Consider the following 18,620-nt stretch of genomic DNA (forward strand, 5'->3'; position numbering starts at 1 on the left):
TGCAACTAAATTAAGATTGGAGGAAAAAATATATTCATGCACACTGGAAAAAGGCTGCAGCCATCTTCACAGGTTTGGCTTGCTCCAGCGCCCCCCTACCGCCCCCCTTCTGCTCCAGCGCCCCCATGCCGCCCCTTTTCGTTTTACCGCCCCCCTGAAAAATGAAATCGCCCCCTGGGGGGCATTATCGCCCACATTAAGAACCACTGAACTAGAAGACCCTTAGAATATCTTCTAGCTCTACATTCTTATGACTCTGAAATTCTCAGTTTCTTACAGAAATGCCTTGTACCGGACTAATGAATTAAACTGGACAGCCACCCTTCCACTGCTGAAGCAAAACCTAATAAACACATAATGTATTTCTCTTATTTTATTGTCATTTCTCCCAACGAAGTGGGCGTAACATGTGCACTATAAAGAATTGTTTATTTAGCCTAAGCAAGTGGTTCCTTTTAATTTTTATTTTAAGCCTATACTCTGGTTTTACCCACTTACCTTTTAATAAACACCTTCTCTCGCTTTGCAGCAAAGATTTGCATGGGAGATTTTATTATTAATTTTTTAAGAAAATTTTCAGAGACTCAATCCTCCCCATCTTACTGAGGTGCCATGTCTTACTATCTGATGTACTGGCTTTCTGCCTCCTGGGAAGCAACAGAAGACTTGGCTGGCTGCCTATACAGTGGTGCCTCGCTTAACGATTGCCTCGTTTAGCGATGAATTCGCATAACGATGTGTTTTTTTAAGGAAAATAATATGCCCCGTATAACGATGTTTCCTATGGGCGATTTTCGCTTAGCGAAGTTTGGGACCATGCTTCGCATAACGAATGCGATTTTAGGTCCCTTGCTTCACTTAACGATGTTTCTTTTTTCATTTAAAAAGGTGTCTTAGAAGGGTCAAAAACGGTTCTAAATGCTTGGATTCGTTAGAGGACCCCCTAAGCCATGTGCAAACCTGATTTGGCTTTGATCTGACTTTTTGTTAATTTATGGTTAATTTTTTTTTCCGGCCCATAGGAATCAATGGACCTGTCAAAATCTGACAGCTCCATGTTTTCCTATGGGGGAGAAAACAATTCGCCATAAATTAACGAAAGTTCAGATCAAAGCCAAATCAGGTTTGCACACGACTTAGGGGGTCCTCTAACGAACCCAAGCATTTAGAACAGTTGCTGAGTCTTCGCTAATTTTTTGTGAATTTTTTCTTCCCCCATAGGAAAGCATGGACCTGTCAAAATCTGACAGGTCCATGCTTTCCTATGGGGGAAGAAAAAATTCACATAAAAATAACGAAAGTTCTGATCAAAGCCAAATCAGGTTTGCACACGACTTAGGGGGTCCTCTAACGAACCCAACCATTTAGAACAGTTGCTGAGTCTTCGCTAATTTTTTGTGAATTTTTTTCTTCCCCCATAGGAAATAATGGAGCTGTCAGATTTTGACAGCTGTCAAAAGTTGGGGGGAAAAAAATTCACCATTAATTAACGAAAAGTCAGATCAAAGCCAAATTAACTTTTGCATCCGTTTTAGAGGGTGCAGAAGCTAATCCAAGCATTTAATACCATTTTTGACCCTTTTATGACACACTTAATTTTGCAAAAATTGACTTCGCAAAGCCATTGGAATGTATTGAGTCAGCTACAATACATTCCAATGGAGGAAACATTGTATCGTATAACGATGTTTCCTATGGGTTTTTTCGCTTAAGGACGGCAATCCGTGCCTATTGGAACGGATTAACCGGTTTCCAATGCATTCCTATGGAAAATGGTGTTTCGCATAACGATGTTTCACATAACTTTTTTTTTGAACCAATTAAAATCGTTATGCGAGGCACCACTGTATAATGTTGGAGGCTTACTGCTGGTGGTTATCCCATCTCCACCAAAACATATTGGCTCACATCTCTGGAATTCCCCTGATCTGAGTGAGAGGACAAGAGGTGGTACCATTTACCCGTGGCTGGACAGAAGCCTGCATATCTCTGTAGGTCATAATTTATTTGTTTTCATTATTTGCAATTCCTTTCCATCTTTCCTCTCCAATGAGACCAATGTGGCATATGTGACTCTTCTTCTGCCCCCATTTTATCTCCATAACAGCCCTGCGAGGTAGACCACGCAGAGAGAGAGGGCAACTGACACAAGATCTGCAAGCAGGTTTTGCAATTCAGTGGGATCCAGAAATGAAATGTTCGAAATCCCACCTGAAACTCTCACCGCTGCATGACAGTGGATGGCACGTAAAGATTCTTTGCAAGGTCTGTTTTCCCAATAACCCACTCATGGGCTTCCTGGAAGTACAAGCCTGGACACTGTAAAGAAGGTGATAAAAGGTTGTCTGATTTAATTCAGCAAAGCCTCTTTTATGAATGACCATGAATGAACATTAGGCGGGAGGGGCATAGGGATCCTGGACTGAAACCCACCATTCCCTCCTCTACACAGGGTTTGAAAGCATGAATATGCACACCCCCAAGGTATTGAATGCATCAGTGAATTAAATCAAAGTGCGTTAAGACAGATCTCAGCTGGAACCTTTTCTTATGCAGAATGAGATTCTCAGTTCTACCATTAGGCAAAATAAGGAAGCTACACAAGGCTGTAAGATGATGGGAAAGAGAGGTGTTTGCCACACAAGCTGACTTTGCACCCTTTAATCTTGTTCACTGCTTTCAGGTGTGGCACACAGTAGGACGATGCTGCCCCACTGTCAGCACTGAATAAGATTCAAATGCCAGCATAACCAGATTTTGTATCTGCAAAAAGAGAGAGACGCCATCTTGTTCTTTGCCTCAGGTGGCTAACTCTCCTGGGACTGCAACGGTCACTATACTGAAACCAGTCCTCAGGAAAGTTACTTTCAGAGAGTGTGAATGCCGCAGGGTGGTCTTGGAACTGTAGTCCCAAAGTAACTTTCTCAAGCTCAGCTCTGACTGAAAGCTACTGGTTGATAGTATATGTTATAGGGCCTAATAGTGTATATTATGGACTAAATTTTGGTATGTTAGATGTTGTGTTACACCAGTACTGCTCTGCAGGTGGTCAGGCTGTAGCCCTGCCCTGGATCATCTATGATCAAAATATTTTAATTCATGCTGCCGAAGGCAACTGCTTGATCTTCTGAATTATTCTGACGAACCAACCCCTCTAACTTTCAAGAGCCTCGCCATTCTTTAGTGAGTAAAGAGATACCTAAATGTTACAAGTCCCTACAGGTTTGTGGAGAAATGGATAAACACCACATCGCTCTCACCTTACTTCTGCCTTTGTCCATTGATCCGCTTGTGTATGTTCATGGTGATCGAGTTTCCCTAATAAAACAAGCCCGTTGTCACACTCCAGATTTACTGGTTTGTTTGCTTTTGCTTTTTATCCCAGTTGCAAAAGGTTACGGTAAAGAGACCTAAAGAAATACATGCAACTAGGAGACGTCAGGGAAATATGAGCCAAATCCACAGGCCCTGGAGCAACTGAGTAACCCACGCGGTGTATTCCTTGTTTTATTAACAAATCTTGCTTCAATTTAAATGCTGGATATTTCTTTAATGAGCAGCCAACAGACTTTAAACCAACCCAGCACAGCTATCTCCAGGCTCATTTTTTTTAAAAAATTCAATATTACTATTAATTTGCATAAAATTGTACTTCTTATCTTCCCCCACTAGGAAAAGACACAGATGGCTTAAAAATACAAACCTTGAAAAGTGAGATCACAGACTATCTACCAGAAATTACTAAAGAGCCATTTTATGGTAAGAGGCTAGAGACTTTGAAAAGCAATGTGATCAACTGTCACATGTGCCTTTTTGCCATTGGTGATCAGCATTCCATTCTGGTGAACGATCATTCCAATCAGCAACCACATGATAGTATATCTGAAGGATTGTCCTCCAACTTTTGCATGGTTGAAACTGGGCAACCTCAGAGCATGCACAGGCTTCCAACTAGCAAGTATAAGTAAAACATGATCTAGTCCAGTGGTTCTTAACCTTTGTTACTCAGGTGTTTCTGAATTACAACTCCCAGAAACCTCAGCCAGCAGAGCTGATGGTGAAGGCTTCTGGGAGTTGCAGTCCAAAAACATCTGAGTAGTCCATTCCCAACGGAAGTAAAAGAAAATCAAATAGTTTTATCAACATATCAACATTTCTTTAATCATATACAGCCATTCTATCTAGAGTGGACTCACAGATATGAATGGGACTTAAGTTTAAAAACAGCACTGTTTCAGCAGGTTTACTGTAGGTAGCACTGGATTTAGTTCAGACTTGACCATGGAGGTCATTTATAAAATGTTGCATGTTCTAATCACTGCCAAGCACCTTCTGCACGAGGAAGTTCTTGGAATGTTTACCTCGTGTCTGCTTCCCAATAATTTATCCTTACTGGCTATAAACCTATCCTCTGAACAGTCTGTGCCATAAATCATGGCACAACACCCTTCAGATACTTAGAAACAGGTATCATACCAATTGTCCTTAACTGGGAACCTTAAAAGGTCATGGATTTGCATATGGATAAAGATGATTATTTCCTAACCAAGAAGCATGTTTTCTTATTTTTGGATGACACATTCTTATATTGCAGTAATGTTCTTGGGAATATTCAGGTGTTACACATGAAACTGAAGCAAGAAATACCCACTGAGGTAGCGTTAAGAATTTGTGTTGAGATTGTTGCTGTGTTTTAAATCCAGTGCTGTATGAATCAGGGCTGAGAGCTGACAGATAGCTTTTTCAAAGTGAGTAAATCTTACAATCAGGGGGGTGGGGCTCGGGGTATCTAGCTAAAGAGCTAGGGGCTAGGAGGCTAAATTCCCACCTTGCAGACCCAAAAGGAAGGTCAGCTGAGACAACCAGCAGGCATGCGGCTGATGGGGTTACATGTCCTGATAGCCAGCTTTAGCAAACCTGCTACCAGAAGGACGGACCGGCCAACCACTTCTGAGTATTTTGTCACTAAAATCCCCAGAAAGGACTCCATAAATAAAAACTGACTTCATATCCATTGTTATTATCATTACACTTATCAATCAATAAAACATTAGGGAGAAAATCCTACTGGGGAAAAAATGCATGGGCAAAGCCAACTATACAAGTGTTTTTCACATTCCCCTGGCTGCTGGTTGTGCTCTGATAGCCAACAGGGTTACCAGTGTTCAAAGATGTCAGACACAGGAAATATCACACTATAGATCTTAATGGCATGTACGGAGAAGATTCAGGTGATCTCAAAGATAAACACTTACTAGGCTAGGAACTCCTGAGAAACCTATACGTGGGACAGGAAGCAACAGTTAGAACTGGATATGGAACAACTGATTGGTTCAAAATTGGGAAAGGAGTACGACAAGGCTCTATATTGTCTCCCTGCTTATTTAACTTATATACATCATGCGAAAGGCAGGACTAGATGAATCCCAAACCAGAATTAAGATTGCCGGAAGAAACATCAACAATCTCAGATATGCAGATGATACCACTCTGATGGCAGAAAGTGAGGAGGAATTAAAGAACCTCTTAATAAGGGTGAAAGAGGAGAGTGCCAAAAATGGTCTGAAGCTCAACATCAAAAAAAAACTAAGACCATGGCCATTCGTCCCATCACCTCCTGGCAAATAGTAGGAGAAGATAGGGAGGCAGTGACACATTTTACTTTCTTGGGCTCCATGATCACTGCAGATGGAGACAGCAGCCACAAAATTAAAAGACTCCTGCTTATTGGGAGGAAAGCAATGACAAACCTAGACAGCATCTTAAAAAGCAGAGACATCACCTTGCTGACAAAAGTCTGCATAGTCAAAGCTATGGTTTTTCCAGTAGCGATGTATGGAAGTGAGAGCTGGACCATAAAGAAGGCTGACCGCCAAAGAATTTATGCTTTTGAACTTTGGTGCTGGAGGAGACTCTTGAGAGTCCCCTGGACTGCAAAGAGAACAGACCTAGCCATTTTGAAGGAAATCAATCCTTAGTGCTCACTGGAAGGACAGATCCTGCAGCTGAGGCTCCAATACTTTGGCCATCTCATGAGAAGACTCCCTGGAAAAGACCCTGATGTTGGGAAAGTATGAAGGCAAGAGGAGAAGGGGACGACAGAGGATGAGATGGATGGACAGTGTCATCGAAATTACCAACAATACTTTGACCCAACTCCGTGAGGCAGTGGAAGACAAGAGGGCTTGGCGTGCTCTGGTCCATGGGGTCATGATGAGTCGGACACGACTTAACGACTAAACAACAATAACAAAGGCTAGCAACAGTTAATGCAAGTGTGCTGATACTGTACCATAGTAGGCCACCTGTTATGATAAAAAGATTACCCCAGGATAGTGTGGTCCTTCGTCACCACTGCCACGAGCAGAAAAGGACCACAATTCTCTCAAGCAACTCTTAAACCAGCCCAGTGTGAGCCCATGTGCCTGTAGGCTGGGTCATCCCTCACAAAGAGTAGACCAGCCACAAGAAGCAAGGGGCCAATTTGGACAGGTTACAAAATCCCACGAAGAGAGGCTCCATTTTGTTCGTGGCTCTCACATCACACGTGTCAGTTTTGAGATATATTTAATGACTTACAATTTGGAGTTTGATTTATTTTTGCTTTAAAGTTAGAAAAACTGGATACCGTCATAGGACCTATTTATACACTGTCGTGACTTTGGATCGTGAGGCCCTTGAGAGCGTGCCCGCTAAAGAGAGATGAAGGTTAAGGCACTTCTGTTTCGACAGCTGCATGCCGAGTGGAGAATTTCTGTGCACTTCTAATTATTATAATGTGAATAATACTGTATCTCACTGTGGGAGTTTTCATTTGTTCATCCTGGAAAGTATACATTTCAGGTGGCTGGAGGGAAAATGTGAAGATTCAATTCAGCTCACTCATTTCCAGACATGCAACAAAAAACCCAGCGGACTGCTTTAAAAAAACACACAGGTACAAGCATACAGCCAGAAAACAGATCACGTATGGAAAGCAATATCAGCCACAAAATTGAGCACAGAGATGTGCAGATTTGTGTTTGGGCACTACTAATTTTGGAATTAGCTCCTGGTGAACTGCCCCAAAAGAACAGCTGGACGGCTCAGTGCCTTAGGTATCTGGCTGCGGAACAAGAAGTTCGGAGTTCAAATCCCCACTGTGCCACTTTGACAGAGACTGGACTCATTGATCCATAGGGGCCTTTCCAACTCTGCAGTTCTGAGATTATTATTATTTATTATTATTTGTGGTGAAATGAAAGACACTGGGTAAATGCCTTCATCATAAAGATGGATTCTCCTACCTGCTACTGATGCCCCGGTCTCCTACAACTCCTCTAGTCATGAGAAGCTCATTGATTTGTCAGTATTTATTTTTATTTATATATATATTTATTTATTTATTGTATTTGTTCTCCGCCTATCTAGTCATTTCGACCACTCTAGGTGGCTTACAACATAAAGATAACAAGTTCTAAACAAATTTATAACAATTAATTAATTAAATGATTCTATAAGATGGGAAAAATAAAAATAAATCAACTAAAGAGGGGGAAAAATGAAAGAGGACAGGAATTAACTGAAAGGGAAGGCCTGCCTATACATCCATGTTTTTAGTTGGTTCTTAAAAGTACCCAGCGAGGGTGCAGCGCGAATCTCCGGAGGTAGGTTATTCCAGAGACAAGGAGCCACCGCCGAGAAAGCCCGGTTTCTAGTTCCTTCTTTCCGGGCCTCCCTCAGCGTCAGGCTCCTCAGCCTCACCTCCTGGCTCGCGCGGGTGACACGGGTAGAACTAGTTGGGAGTAAGCGTTCCGCCAAGTATCGAGGTCCTAAACCGTTTAGGGCTTTATATGTAAGCATTAACACTTTGAAGTCAATGCGGAAACGGATGGGCAGCCAGTGCAGCATGGCCAAAGTAGGAGAGATATGTTGATATTTTCTCATTCCAGTAAGGAGTCTGGCCGATGCATTCTGCACCACTTGAAGTTTCGGCATCAGCTTCAAAGGAAGCCCCACGTACAGCGTGTTACAGTAGTCTAATCTAGAAATTACGGGCGCAAGTACTAAGATAGTGAGCGCCCCCGTGTCTAGGTAAGGTCGCAGCCGGGCAATCTGCCAGAGGTGGAAAAAGGCGGTGCGGACTACCGATGCCACCTGTGTTTCCATGCCTCTTATAGCTACCCAGCGTGGTGTAGTGGATAGAGTGACGGCATAGGATTTTCGAGATCTGGATTCAAATCCCCGTTCCATTATGGAAGCCACTTCTTAAATCTCTCATTTACTTTGAAAACCTTGTTAAAGTCACAATAAGTCGGTTCTAATAGTGATACGTGCCTCAAGCCTCCAATCTAGAGAGGCCAGTTTTAACTTTAAAACGTTTGCTCAGAAACAAGCATTAGAATACAAATGCAATTCGAATACAAAACACACAAGGGTGTTTTGACAAGCAAGAATCCTTCAGAGAAGGAAAATACATTGGGAATTTTTGGTCTGTAACTGCCAGGATCCCACAGGCAATATGGCCACTGTGGGGTGCTGGAAGCCACAGACTGATTTAAAAAACAACAACAAGTATTTCCCCTGTCTGCTTATATGCATTCCTCTAAAATTAATTGGATTGGAAGCAGTGAACAGGTAAAGCTCATGCTCCCAGCTTAACACACAGGTATTCCTTCCATTGGATGAGAGCCTCAAACCTTTTTATATTTTGATAAGAAAAAAAACCCACGTTCCAAATGTAAAGTGGCAATCATCTCAACAGAGCCAAAATCAACAAAGAACACCAAACTGCGGCTTTACAACTTGAAATTGTTCCATTTAAAAAATTATCTTTATCTACCTAGCTATTCTGAGAGTCTGACTCACCATCATTTCTGATGATATTCTCTAGGTCCACCTCCACACAAAGAAACATCTCATACGCCGCACCATGCAGCTCTGAAGGCCACTGCTCAATAAATTTGTTTTTTTAAAAATATATGAAGTATCTCTACAGTTACTTGGCTTTGTATTTCTGCCAAATGGCACCATGCTTGCAAACTGATGGAAACCCATCCAGCCTCTGATCCCGTTCATCTCAAGCATAGTTCCCTGCATATTTTCTCACTCCTGATTTCCCTTCCCTCGTGGCCTTTTGGGAGTTTGGGGGAATCTCTCCTACCTCTTTTCATGAGAAAAACATTACATTTTTTATAACACCGCTTCCCGGGGAAAGTCATTTTATTTTAAAATAAAGGTTTTAAAAAACAGGCATGAAAAAAGGGGCCCAAACATAACAATACAGTAAGGTCACTAAACAAATAAAGAAACACATATAGACTATAGGCCTTAATATAGATTGGAAGTGTTTTTTTTTTTCTTTTTGGACAATTACAATAAAAACAGGCTAAGGAGAAGCTTACTGGAAGACAGTATGTATATATTACACAGTGTGAGGCGTGTCCATTGGCACCTGTATGTATGCGTGCATGGCCAGGAAGGATAGGACTTGGAGATCAATACACTGGGCTGATGGATGCTAAGTTGAAGACATGCTGCAGGTCCCCAAACCCAGTAGGGAGCTGGATGCAGGTTCCTATGATAGGTGAAGTGAGGGAAGTAATGGCTAAGGTTCTTCTACACACAGGTAGAAGAATGGTTCTTCTATAAACATTGGCAGATGGGGAAATCCAACAGAAAGGAAGAAATCCATTAAAACAGGGAGCAATAAGGAGAGGTTCCTCAGAACATTTTGCTTCTCAGATCCCTCTCTTTTTAAAATGGAGATTAACGAATCATTGCATACTAAGTTCATCAAGCTATTCTGTTTCATGCTCCCCCTGCACAATTCTATTGATATCTATTTCCAGCCAGCAGGGGGAGCTCCCATTAACATGGAGAGCAATAATAATTGTATTCCTTCAAGTCAATTCTGACTTACGGTGACCCTTTCCAGGGTTTTCTAGGTAGAGAATACAAGAAGTGGTTTACCTTCCCCTTTTTTCTGGGGGCATCTTGGAGCTGTGCAGCTTGCCCATGACTACACAGGCTGGCTCTTCTCTAGGGAGGCACAGTTAGTAATCGAACTCCCATCCTATGGCTGTGAAGGCAAATACCTATACCACTAAAGCTATCCCGCCAGCTAGCATGGATATTTTTGAAATTGCCATCAAGTCACTTGATTCTCTCTAGGGTTTTCTAGGGAAGGAATACAGTGGTGCCTCGTTTAATGAGTGCACCGTTTAACGACGAATCCGCATAGTGACGCTTTTTTGCGATCGCTTTTGCGATCGCATTGTGATGTTTTAGACAGGGAAAACATTGCTTTGTGATGATCAGTAAGCGTTTCGCTTAACGATTTTCACATAGCGATGTTTTAAAAACAGCTGATCGGCGGTTCCAAAATGGCCACCCGCAGCGTTTTCGCGCCCTGCCCTCGCTTACCGGACAGCGAAAATGGCGGCCGGATGGAGGATTTCCGCACAGCGGTGAGTTTTTCCCCCACAGGAATGCATTAAATGTGTTTTAATGAGTTCCTATGGGGTTTTTCCCCCTGCATAGTGACAAATCCAGATAGCGACGATTTTTTCCACACGGATTATTGTCGCTATGCGGGGCACCACTGTACTCAGAAGTGGTTTGCCATTCCTTTCTTCTGGGGGCACCCTGAGACTGTCCAGGTCGCTCAAGGCTACACAGGCTGCTGACTCTTCTAGGATGCACAGTGGGGAACTGAACTCGGCAGGAGGAGAAGGGATATCTAGGATGACTATAATGGCATTTAGAGAGAACTTTCCAAGGGTTTGCTGAAACATATCCCTCAATTTCAAGGTCAAAATAGTTTTAAGTGGGCCATTTTAATGTGGAACTTCGCTGCAGGTAAAAGAGTATAGAAACATAAGAACATAAGAAGAGCCCTGCTGGATCAGGCCAAGGGCCCATCTAGTCCAACTTCCTGCATCTCACAGTGGCCCCAGCAGATGCATCTGGGAGCACACAAGACAACTAGATCCCTGTCTCTTGATACCCTTTCCCCTGCATCTGGCATTTGGAGGTGCTCCTTTGAAGCCTGGGGATTGCACACCCCCATCGTGGCTTGTAACCTGCGATGCTTTTCCTCCAGGAATCTGTCCAATCCCCTCTTAAAGGCATCTAGAGAATACATCCACACAAATGAGACCAAAATTGCTTGCCTGTCCCAACCAAAATACAGCCATCATCAACACCACAATGTTTAGAACTGAGGATGACTGTCAATTAAAAAAAAAGCTACAATAATAGTTAAGCTTCACGCGTACCAGAGAGGAAGAAACTTTCTTTCGGTCAGCCGAGACTGCACCAGACAGCTCAAGAGCCAAAGAGGACAGCACTACCTTCCATTCCACTCAGTTTTCCTTCTCCCTCTCTTCTCTTTTTTCCTCTCTTGCTACTATTCCTTCATTTCCCTTTTCTTACCTTCCCAACAGGAAATGTTCTGGGCCGAGTAATTCTTTCACTGGATCACTAAAGCACTAAAAAAGGGCAAGCTTTTGTGTTCTACAAGAACTTTCCATCAGGCAAAGAGAGTATAAAACTTAGGTCTAAAGCAAACCATCCAAAAACTGGCATGGATACGATACTCTTTAAACCAAACATGCAACGAAGCTAATAGGAGTTTCCAGATGCCACAGGAATCCAAGGGGTTGAATACATTAACTTGCAGCTTCTCTTTTCTCCGCAGGAAAAAAAGCTTGCCTTGGACTCCCGAAGGAGGTAACACAGACCCCTCTGTAGGCTCAGTGTGAAAAAAAGACATGGTAGCAGTCTTTATATAAACAAAACACCAAGGGAGCAGATTTCTCTTGCCAGGCGCATGAACTGATTACTTCCAGAGGTTCTTCAAAATACATCCAAGGACTATACAGTATACAATCCTCGGCCAAAGGTTCTGAAACTCTGGTTTCTGGAGTGCTTTCTAAACATTCAGAGTGCTTCACACACATTACCTTAGCAATCTTGATAATCATCTTACACGGAACGTAGATTACGGTTGTTATTGTGAAACTGCACAAGTTGAAAGAAGATCAAAAGAATGGGTTGGTTAAGCATCCCCTACCCCTGCTGAAATCACAAACCAGACAAACTTTAAATTCTCAGCTTACAGCCTTATCTGCCCTGCTGCACAAGCCTTAAAAGCTGATAAATCTCCTACATTTGTTTACCATTAAATGAAGCCTATTTGCATATTGCTCAAAGAACTGTACTTTTAAGAACTGCACTTTTAAGGTGTTGGGAAAGAATATAATTCTTTGAAGATTTCACTTAGAAACTGCAGCCTCCAAAACAGAACATAAACCTATACAGTGGTGCCTCGCAAGATGATTGCCTCGAGGGACGATTAATCCGCAAAATGATTGTTTTTTGCAATTGCTGTTGATCTTCGGCAAGACGATGTTTTCTATGGACGATTTTTGTAAGACAACAATTTTTCCCGATTGGAACGCATTAAGTAGATTTCAATGCATTCCAATGGGGAACCGCGCTTCACAAGACAATGTTTTCTATGGACGATTTTCGCAAGATGCTATTTTCCCACTGGAACGCATTAGATTTCAATGCATTCCAATGGGGAACCGCGTTTCGCAAGACGATGTTTTCACAAGATGATGTTTTTCGCGGAATGAATTAACATCGTTTTGCGAGGCACCACTGTACAGCAGTAGGGCATATAAAACAAAAGAGAAATTTGACTAATCAGAGTTCATCAAATAAATCACGGTTAGCAGCTAAAATTCTTGTTCACTTACCTTTGCTCCTGCTTGTTCTGAAATGGAAGTACGGGCAACACCAAAAGAAGCTGCCATCCTACTCATTTAGAACCTATCATCACAGAAGCTACAGAACTGTATAACTTTAATGTTGACAATTAAGAAACTGAAATAGTTAGGAGATTTTGTATATCTTGGCCCAAAGATCAATCCAAATGCAGACTACAGCCAAGAAATCAAAAGAAGACTGAGACTAGGAAGGGCAGCAATGAACGAATTAGAAAAGATAATCAAGTAAAAGGATGTGTCACTAGAGACGGAGACCAAGATAATCCACACTATAATATTCCCAACTGCTATGTATGGGTGTTGAAGCTGGGCAGTAAAGAAAGCTGACAAGAAAAACAAAATCATTCAACTGAAATATGGTGCTCGAGGAGAGCTTTGTGGATACTTTGAAAAGCCAGAAAGACAAACAAGTGGGTGCTAAAGCATATGAAACCTGAATTATCTGTGGAGGCAAAAATGAGGAAACTGAGGCTGTCCTACTTTGGGCACATCCTGAGAAGACAGGATTACCTGAAAGAGACAATAATGATGGGAAGGGTGGAAGGCAGAAGGAAAAGAGGAAAACCAAATACAAGATGGACTGACTCCCTAAAGGAAGCCACAGGCTTGAGTTTGCAGGATCTGAGCCAGGGCTGCTGAAGACAGGACATGTTGGCGATCGCTCATTCAAAGGGTCACTATATGTCGGAGGCGACTTGACAACACGTAACCACAACCACCAAAAAAGCAATGTAAGTAAAACATAAAATACAACATACCTGGCTCCAAAAATGTCCTTTTTGGCCAGATCTATTCCAGCAACAACTTTAACTCTAAGGACACGAGACTCCTCCTGTTTTAAAAAGAAAAGGGACAACAGAAAATAAGGTCAAGAAACAGTTGTATAAAAGTTGTGAATACAAATACAGTTAGCAATGAAATGATAGGACCGCTTTCCTGAATATAGATCCCTCGGGATGTTTCTGAATATAAATCTTACTGTTTCTGGCCACCAGTCATGCCATCAGGGCTGACAGAGGTTGCAGTCCAAAACATCTGGTCGGGAACCACTTACCCAGAAGGGATTTGGCAAAGAAAGTTACCCTCTTGCACGGTTACACATGAACAGTGACACTGTGTGGAAATGCACTGTTTTTGAGTCCTCTTCCCTGCTGCTTGTGGCAGCTCATGCCAGCTGCTTTCAAATTCAGCTAGAAATGCTAGATGCTTATCGTTTCAGTGGCAGTCTCTGATGCAGGGCCCCTTCCCTACACATGGAGGTTATCAGAATCGAGTGCAACCAGCAGCACGTCACAGAAATGGCATTAAGCGTGTGGCTCAACCTATGGCTTGTTTTTGGGCATACTTTCCTTCTTCACATGAATAATGAGAGGGGGGGCTATTGTGGTGCAGCGTGGAGAAACTTAAGTGCAAGGAAATGCAATTATTCTGTAGGTCTGTAACACAGAAAAAGGCTAAGGATCGTTTTCTGCTGCCTTACAGAAGTCAGAGCTAGATTTTATCAGCTTAAATTACAGGAGACTACCCATTCTGCTGCGAGAATCTGTGTGCTGCAGTGGACAGAGTGTCGAACTAACACACAAGAGACGTGGGTTCAAATTCCTGCTCGGCCATGGAAACTCAGTGGGAAGTGGCAGCTGTAAACTACTCCTTAAACATCTCATATACAATGGTGCCTTGCTTAACGGGTGCCCCGTTTAACAACGAATCTGCATAGCGATGATTTTTTTGCAATCGCATTGCAATGTTTTAGACAGGGAAAAATCGCTTTGCAATGATCAGTACCCTGTTCCGCATAGAGATGATTTTCCAACAGCTGATCGGCGGTTCCAGAATGGCCACCGGGTAAATAAAATGGCCGCCCGCTGTGTTTTCGCCCGGATTCCTCGCTTACCGGGCAGCAAAAATGGCTGCTGTATGGAGGATTTTTGCTTAAAGGTGAGTTTTAAGCCCATAGGAACGCATTGAAGGGGTTTCAATGCATTCCTATGGGCTTTTTTAAACCGCATAGCGACAAAATCGCTTTGCAGCGATTTTTGCTGCACGGATTATCGTCGCTATGCAGGGCACCACTGTATCTTGAAAACCATAATAGCAGCACCATAAATCAGAAGTGGCTTGATGGTACACAAGAACAAACAGAAACGTTCACTCAAGCATTTGAAGAACCTTCTTGAGCATAAGAGCACTTTGAGGACAGAACCCATTATTGTGGAAAGGTAGGATTCTCTCCCTCTTTAAGTTGAACCTGGACAGCTGCCTGACACAGATGTGGGGGTGCTTTAGCTTTTGGCTTTGCTGCTTTGGACAAGATGATGTTTAAGACCCCAGTGAATCTGCGATTCTAAGGAGGCAAGCACAGTTCCAACTGTAAGGTGACCCACGGTATGAAACACAGATTCCCAGAACCATCAGGGTTGCTGAACTAAGGGCAGAATTCCAAGCTACATAAGCTGGAAAGCTAACACCACAGACTAAAACACACACTGGAAGTAAATACCAGAATATCACTTTACAAACAAGGTAAGAAACACAGGAAGAGATTGATTGCAAAAACCCAAACCACAAAAGGCTTTAGACAAAAACAACAGCCTATAATTATGAGAACACCAGACCCTTGCTAGTGGTGTAAAATGTTAGCAAAGGGATACTTCTTTCTCTTCCCGTTAGAAAGGATATTGAATGTAATTTAGCACAAATGCTTCATACTTCAACATACTTCTTTCCTTGTGAAAGGGAAAATCACCCTTTTGTATTTACAATTGTAAAAACATCACCTTGTTGACTTATTCTGCTATCTCTGAAATGGACTTGGAACAGAATGTGGAAGTAAATGTCTCAGTGTAACTTTAGGACAGAGCAGTTAATCATCCCTGTTTAATTAACACGGAACAAAAGAACATCATTTTGGAGATGTGACTGTGCTACACCATCCCCTGATGAAAAATCAATTTCAGTACCTGTATCTCAAATCCACCCATCCAAATGATTATGACAGAGATAGACCCAGTCTGCATATAACAAACTCTATGCAACGTTCTAACTGTGGCCGCACACGGCACATATATAACTCATCTACATGCATGAGTATTCTGAAAAAAGGACAGACACATCTCCCCACATCAGGTCCTGATTTTGCCAGCCTGAGGATTCCAACAGCTTGAAACGTTTTTAAAAATCTGCTCAAAATTTAATGTTCTACACTTTTGCTTTACACAAAGTGTTTCTGTAAGACATTTTCTTTAGCATCATACTAGAAATATTCACTTGTTTCTAACTAGGTACATTCACCATACTTAAGGGGACTGGGCCCTTCCTGGAAATATTCCTGCTCATATGTAGGGCCTACATGGAAGCAAGAGCATCTTCTCTATGCACATCCTGCTCTCCATGTGTAGAAAATGACAACAGAGAGGGGAGAGGCCAAGTACTCCTGTTGAAGCATCCATCCAGGTAGCCAACCAATTAACAGGTTCCGAGTCTCCTATATTTTATCTCTGATACGTGACCCTTTAGCTCGAAGGCATATAATACATATATACTATTCTTGTATCCATTTCTTGTTGAGATGTTTAGTACAGAACTGTCAAACACCCAAAGATAATTGGTGTCCTTTTATTCAAAATATAACTACATCTTGGTTTGCATATTGATTTGAGAAGCACAAATCTGATGTCTTCATAGCAACATGCAAACAATAGGAAATCCTCTTTCTTTCTTAATTCTGAGAGGCCAATTATCATTGCTCAGAGAAAACAGAAAAGTGCCTCTATCTTGCCTATAAAATATCCCCCGAGATTTATTCATTGCACAGGAGAAGCCCAAGCACTTCACATGCCAAGAACTTGTTGCCCAAGCTGCCAGGAGTGGTTGCAAAAGTGAAAAGCAGAGACCAACCCTGTTAAAACTGGGTTTTGCCAACACATGTACAAGCTCCTCCTTTATTATTTTTGCATGGCGGACTTTCAGCCAAGCGTGACCACAAGACTTTGCTATGGGAACCTGACTCTGCAATTGGCCATTTCAGGTATCCTCAACTGAAAACTAAAGCACTTCTGGTTCAATCTCGCAGTTCGGCAAAGAGATAGGGGGAAATGAGTTTGAAAATCCAGGAATCGGCTTCCTCTTAGAAAAGTCAGGAATGCTAGCCTAATTTCTACCCAAACTCTTAACTATTTGTGTTTTGCAGAAATAGTTATTTAGCGGTCACAAATATTTAGCAGTCACCACCAACTCTCTCTCTACAGTCCTCTGGATCAGAGGGTGGGAAGAAAGTAGGTGGAAACTGCTGACTCTGATTCACAGTAAAAATCAATAAGGGTATCTGTCTTCTAATTACCTAATAACAACAACTAAAAAGCTTTCCCTTCCTCTTAATTAAGTTGCTGGGGGGGGGGAGGAACCAGGATTGTGTCTTTACAATTAAAACAGCTGTATGTTTTTTGTTGTTGTTGTTGTTATATGCTATTAAGTTGTACCTAACTTACAGAGCCTAATAGGGTTTTCAAGGTATGGGGAGATACATAAGGAGTGGTTTTACCGGCACCGCTCTGCCTTCAATGGGCTTTCTTGGCTGGCAGGGATTTGAACCCACAACTCCTGAGTCCTAGTCCAACACTATCCACTAAACCACACAGGCTCTAGTTACTTGTTCGGAGCCTTATGCTGCAGTGGTTAAACTGCAGTATTGCAGCTAAGACTCTGCTCATAACCTGAGTTTGATCCCTCAAATAGCCGGCTCAAGGTTGACTCAGCCTTCCAGACTTCCAATGCAGGTAAATTGACTACCCAGCTTGCTGCGTGGGCAGTACACACTGCCCTGTCCTCAAACAAGACTGTAACAAATTATAAGCTAGAAAACAAGCTAGAATGCAAAAGAAGTGAATTTGGAACTTCCTTGAGAAAGAACACAACAAGGGTGACCTGTTCCTCTCAGTTCAAGCGGTGTTGACAATAAATGGTGCAGAGAGAGAGAGAGAGAGAGAGAGAGAGAGAGAGAGAGAGATGATCCAGATGTCTGTCTCCAACTAGATTGGACCCACTGAATCCATGGAGACGTGAAAAGTTTTCGAAGTTCCACCGATTCAATAGATATCGCTCTAACTGGGATGCTGTCCAAATTGTTATTTTTAACTATTTTGTCCCACTTGGCAAAAAAAACCTTTTCCTAGGATCGAAAGAGTCCATTATTCAGAAAGATAAGGACGAATCTGTACAACCTGTGAACTGGATGGTCAACCGGTCAAACAAAATACCACATCCTGTCAGGTACCCCCACAGGCCATCCTGCTAGGACTGCCAAGCGCCTGTCTGGCCACACAACATATAGCCACTGGGAACATTCGGCTCAGTGAGTTACATGTTGCGAAAACCAGCTGCTCCAGTTCAGGCACCTGGTTATTCAAACCATCCATTTCGGCTTCCTAAAATAGCACATGAGAAACAACCGTGCAAGCTGCAGATGACGGATGCTATTATTCAGTCTATCCAAATGATGCCAGGTTATGGAAAACGCAGCATTTTCCTCACCTGATTTTGGACTCTAAACTGTACTCTCATAAGAATTTTAAAATGCCGATCATGGATTTTGAGCAAGGCGAGTCCTTTTTTATTATTATTACATGGGGGCGGGGGGAAGAGACCATGGAGGAGGCGGCTGTGTATCTTTAACAGAATGTCTTTTATTTTTTAACACATCCAACTCTACTGCCTCGAATGGGTCAATCAAACTTAATTCCGGCAGAACCTCATACCGGCGAATTCTAATTTCGGGGGTCGTCCAGTCACTTCTTACATCAGGGCTGGCCCAAATCGCTCGCGATCCATCATGGGTCACAGAGGATT

General features: G+C 42.4%; 1 protein-coding gene across 8 annotated transcripts in view; it reads right to left on the reverse strand.

Annotated features, from left to right (window-relative positions):
- NEDD4L (NEDD4 like E3 ubiquitin protein ligase) overlaps nt 1–18,620 on the reverse strand; it is a 322,144-nt gene that overhangs the window by 200,422 nt on the left and 103,102 nt on the right. For all 8 annotated transcript variants that reach the window (XM_078385189.1, XM_072992884.2, XM_072992886.2 and 5 more), the window contains exon 2: nt 13,535–13,608. In XM_078385189.1, coding sequence (XP_078241315.1) covers nt 13,535–13,608 — 74 coding nt within the window. The remainder of the gene's footprint in view (nt 1–13,534; nt 13,609–18,620) is intronic.

The sequence above is a fragment of the Pogona vitticeps genome, chromosome 2 (genome assembly GCF_051106095.1).
Source record: "Pogona vitticeps strain Pit_001003342236 chromosome 2, PviZW2.1, whole genome shotgun sequence".
In the NCBI taxonomy this organism is placed as follows: domain Eukaryota; kingdom Metazoa; phylum Chordata; class Lepidosauria; order Squamata; family Agamidae; genus Pogona; species Pogona vitticeps.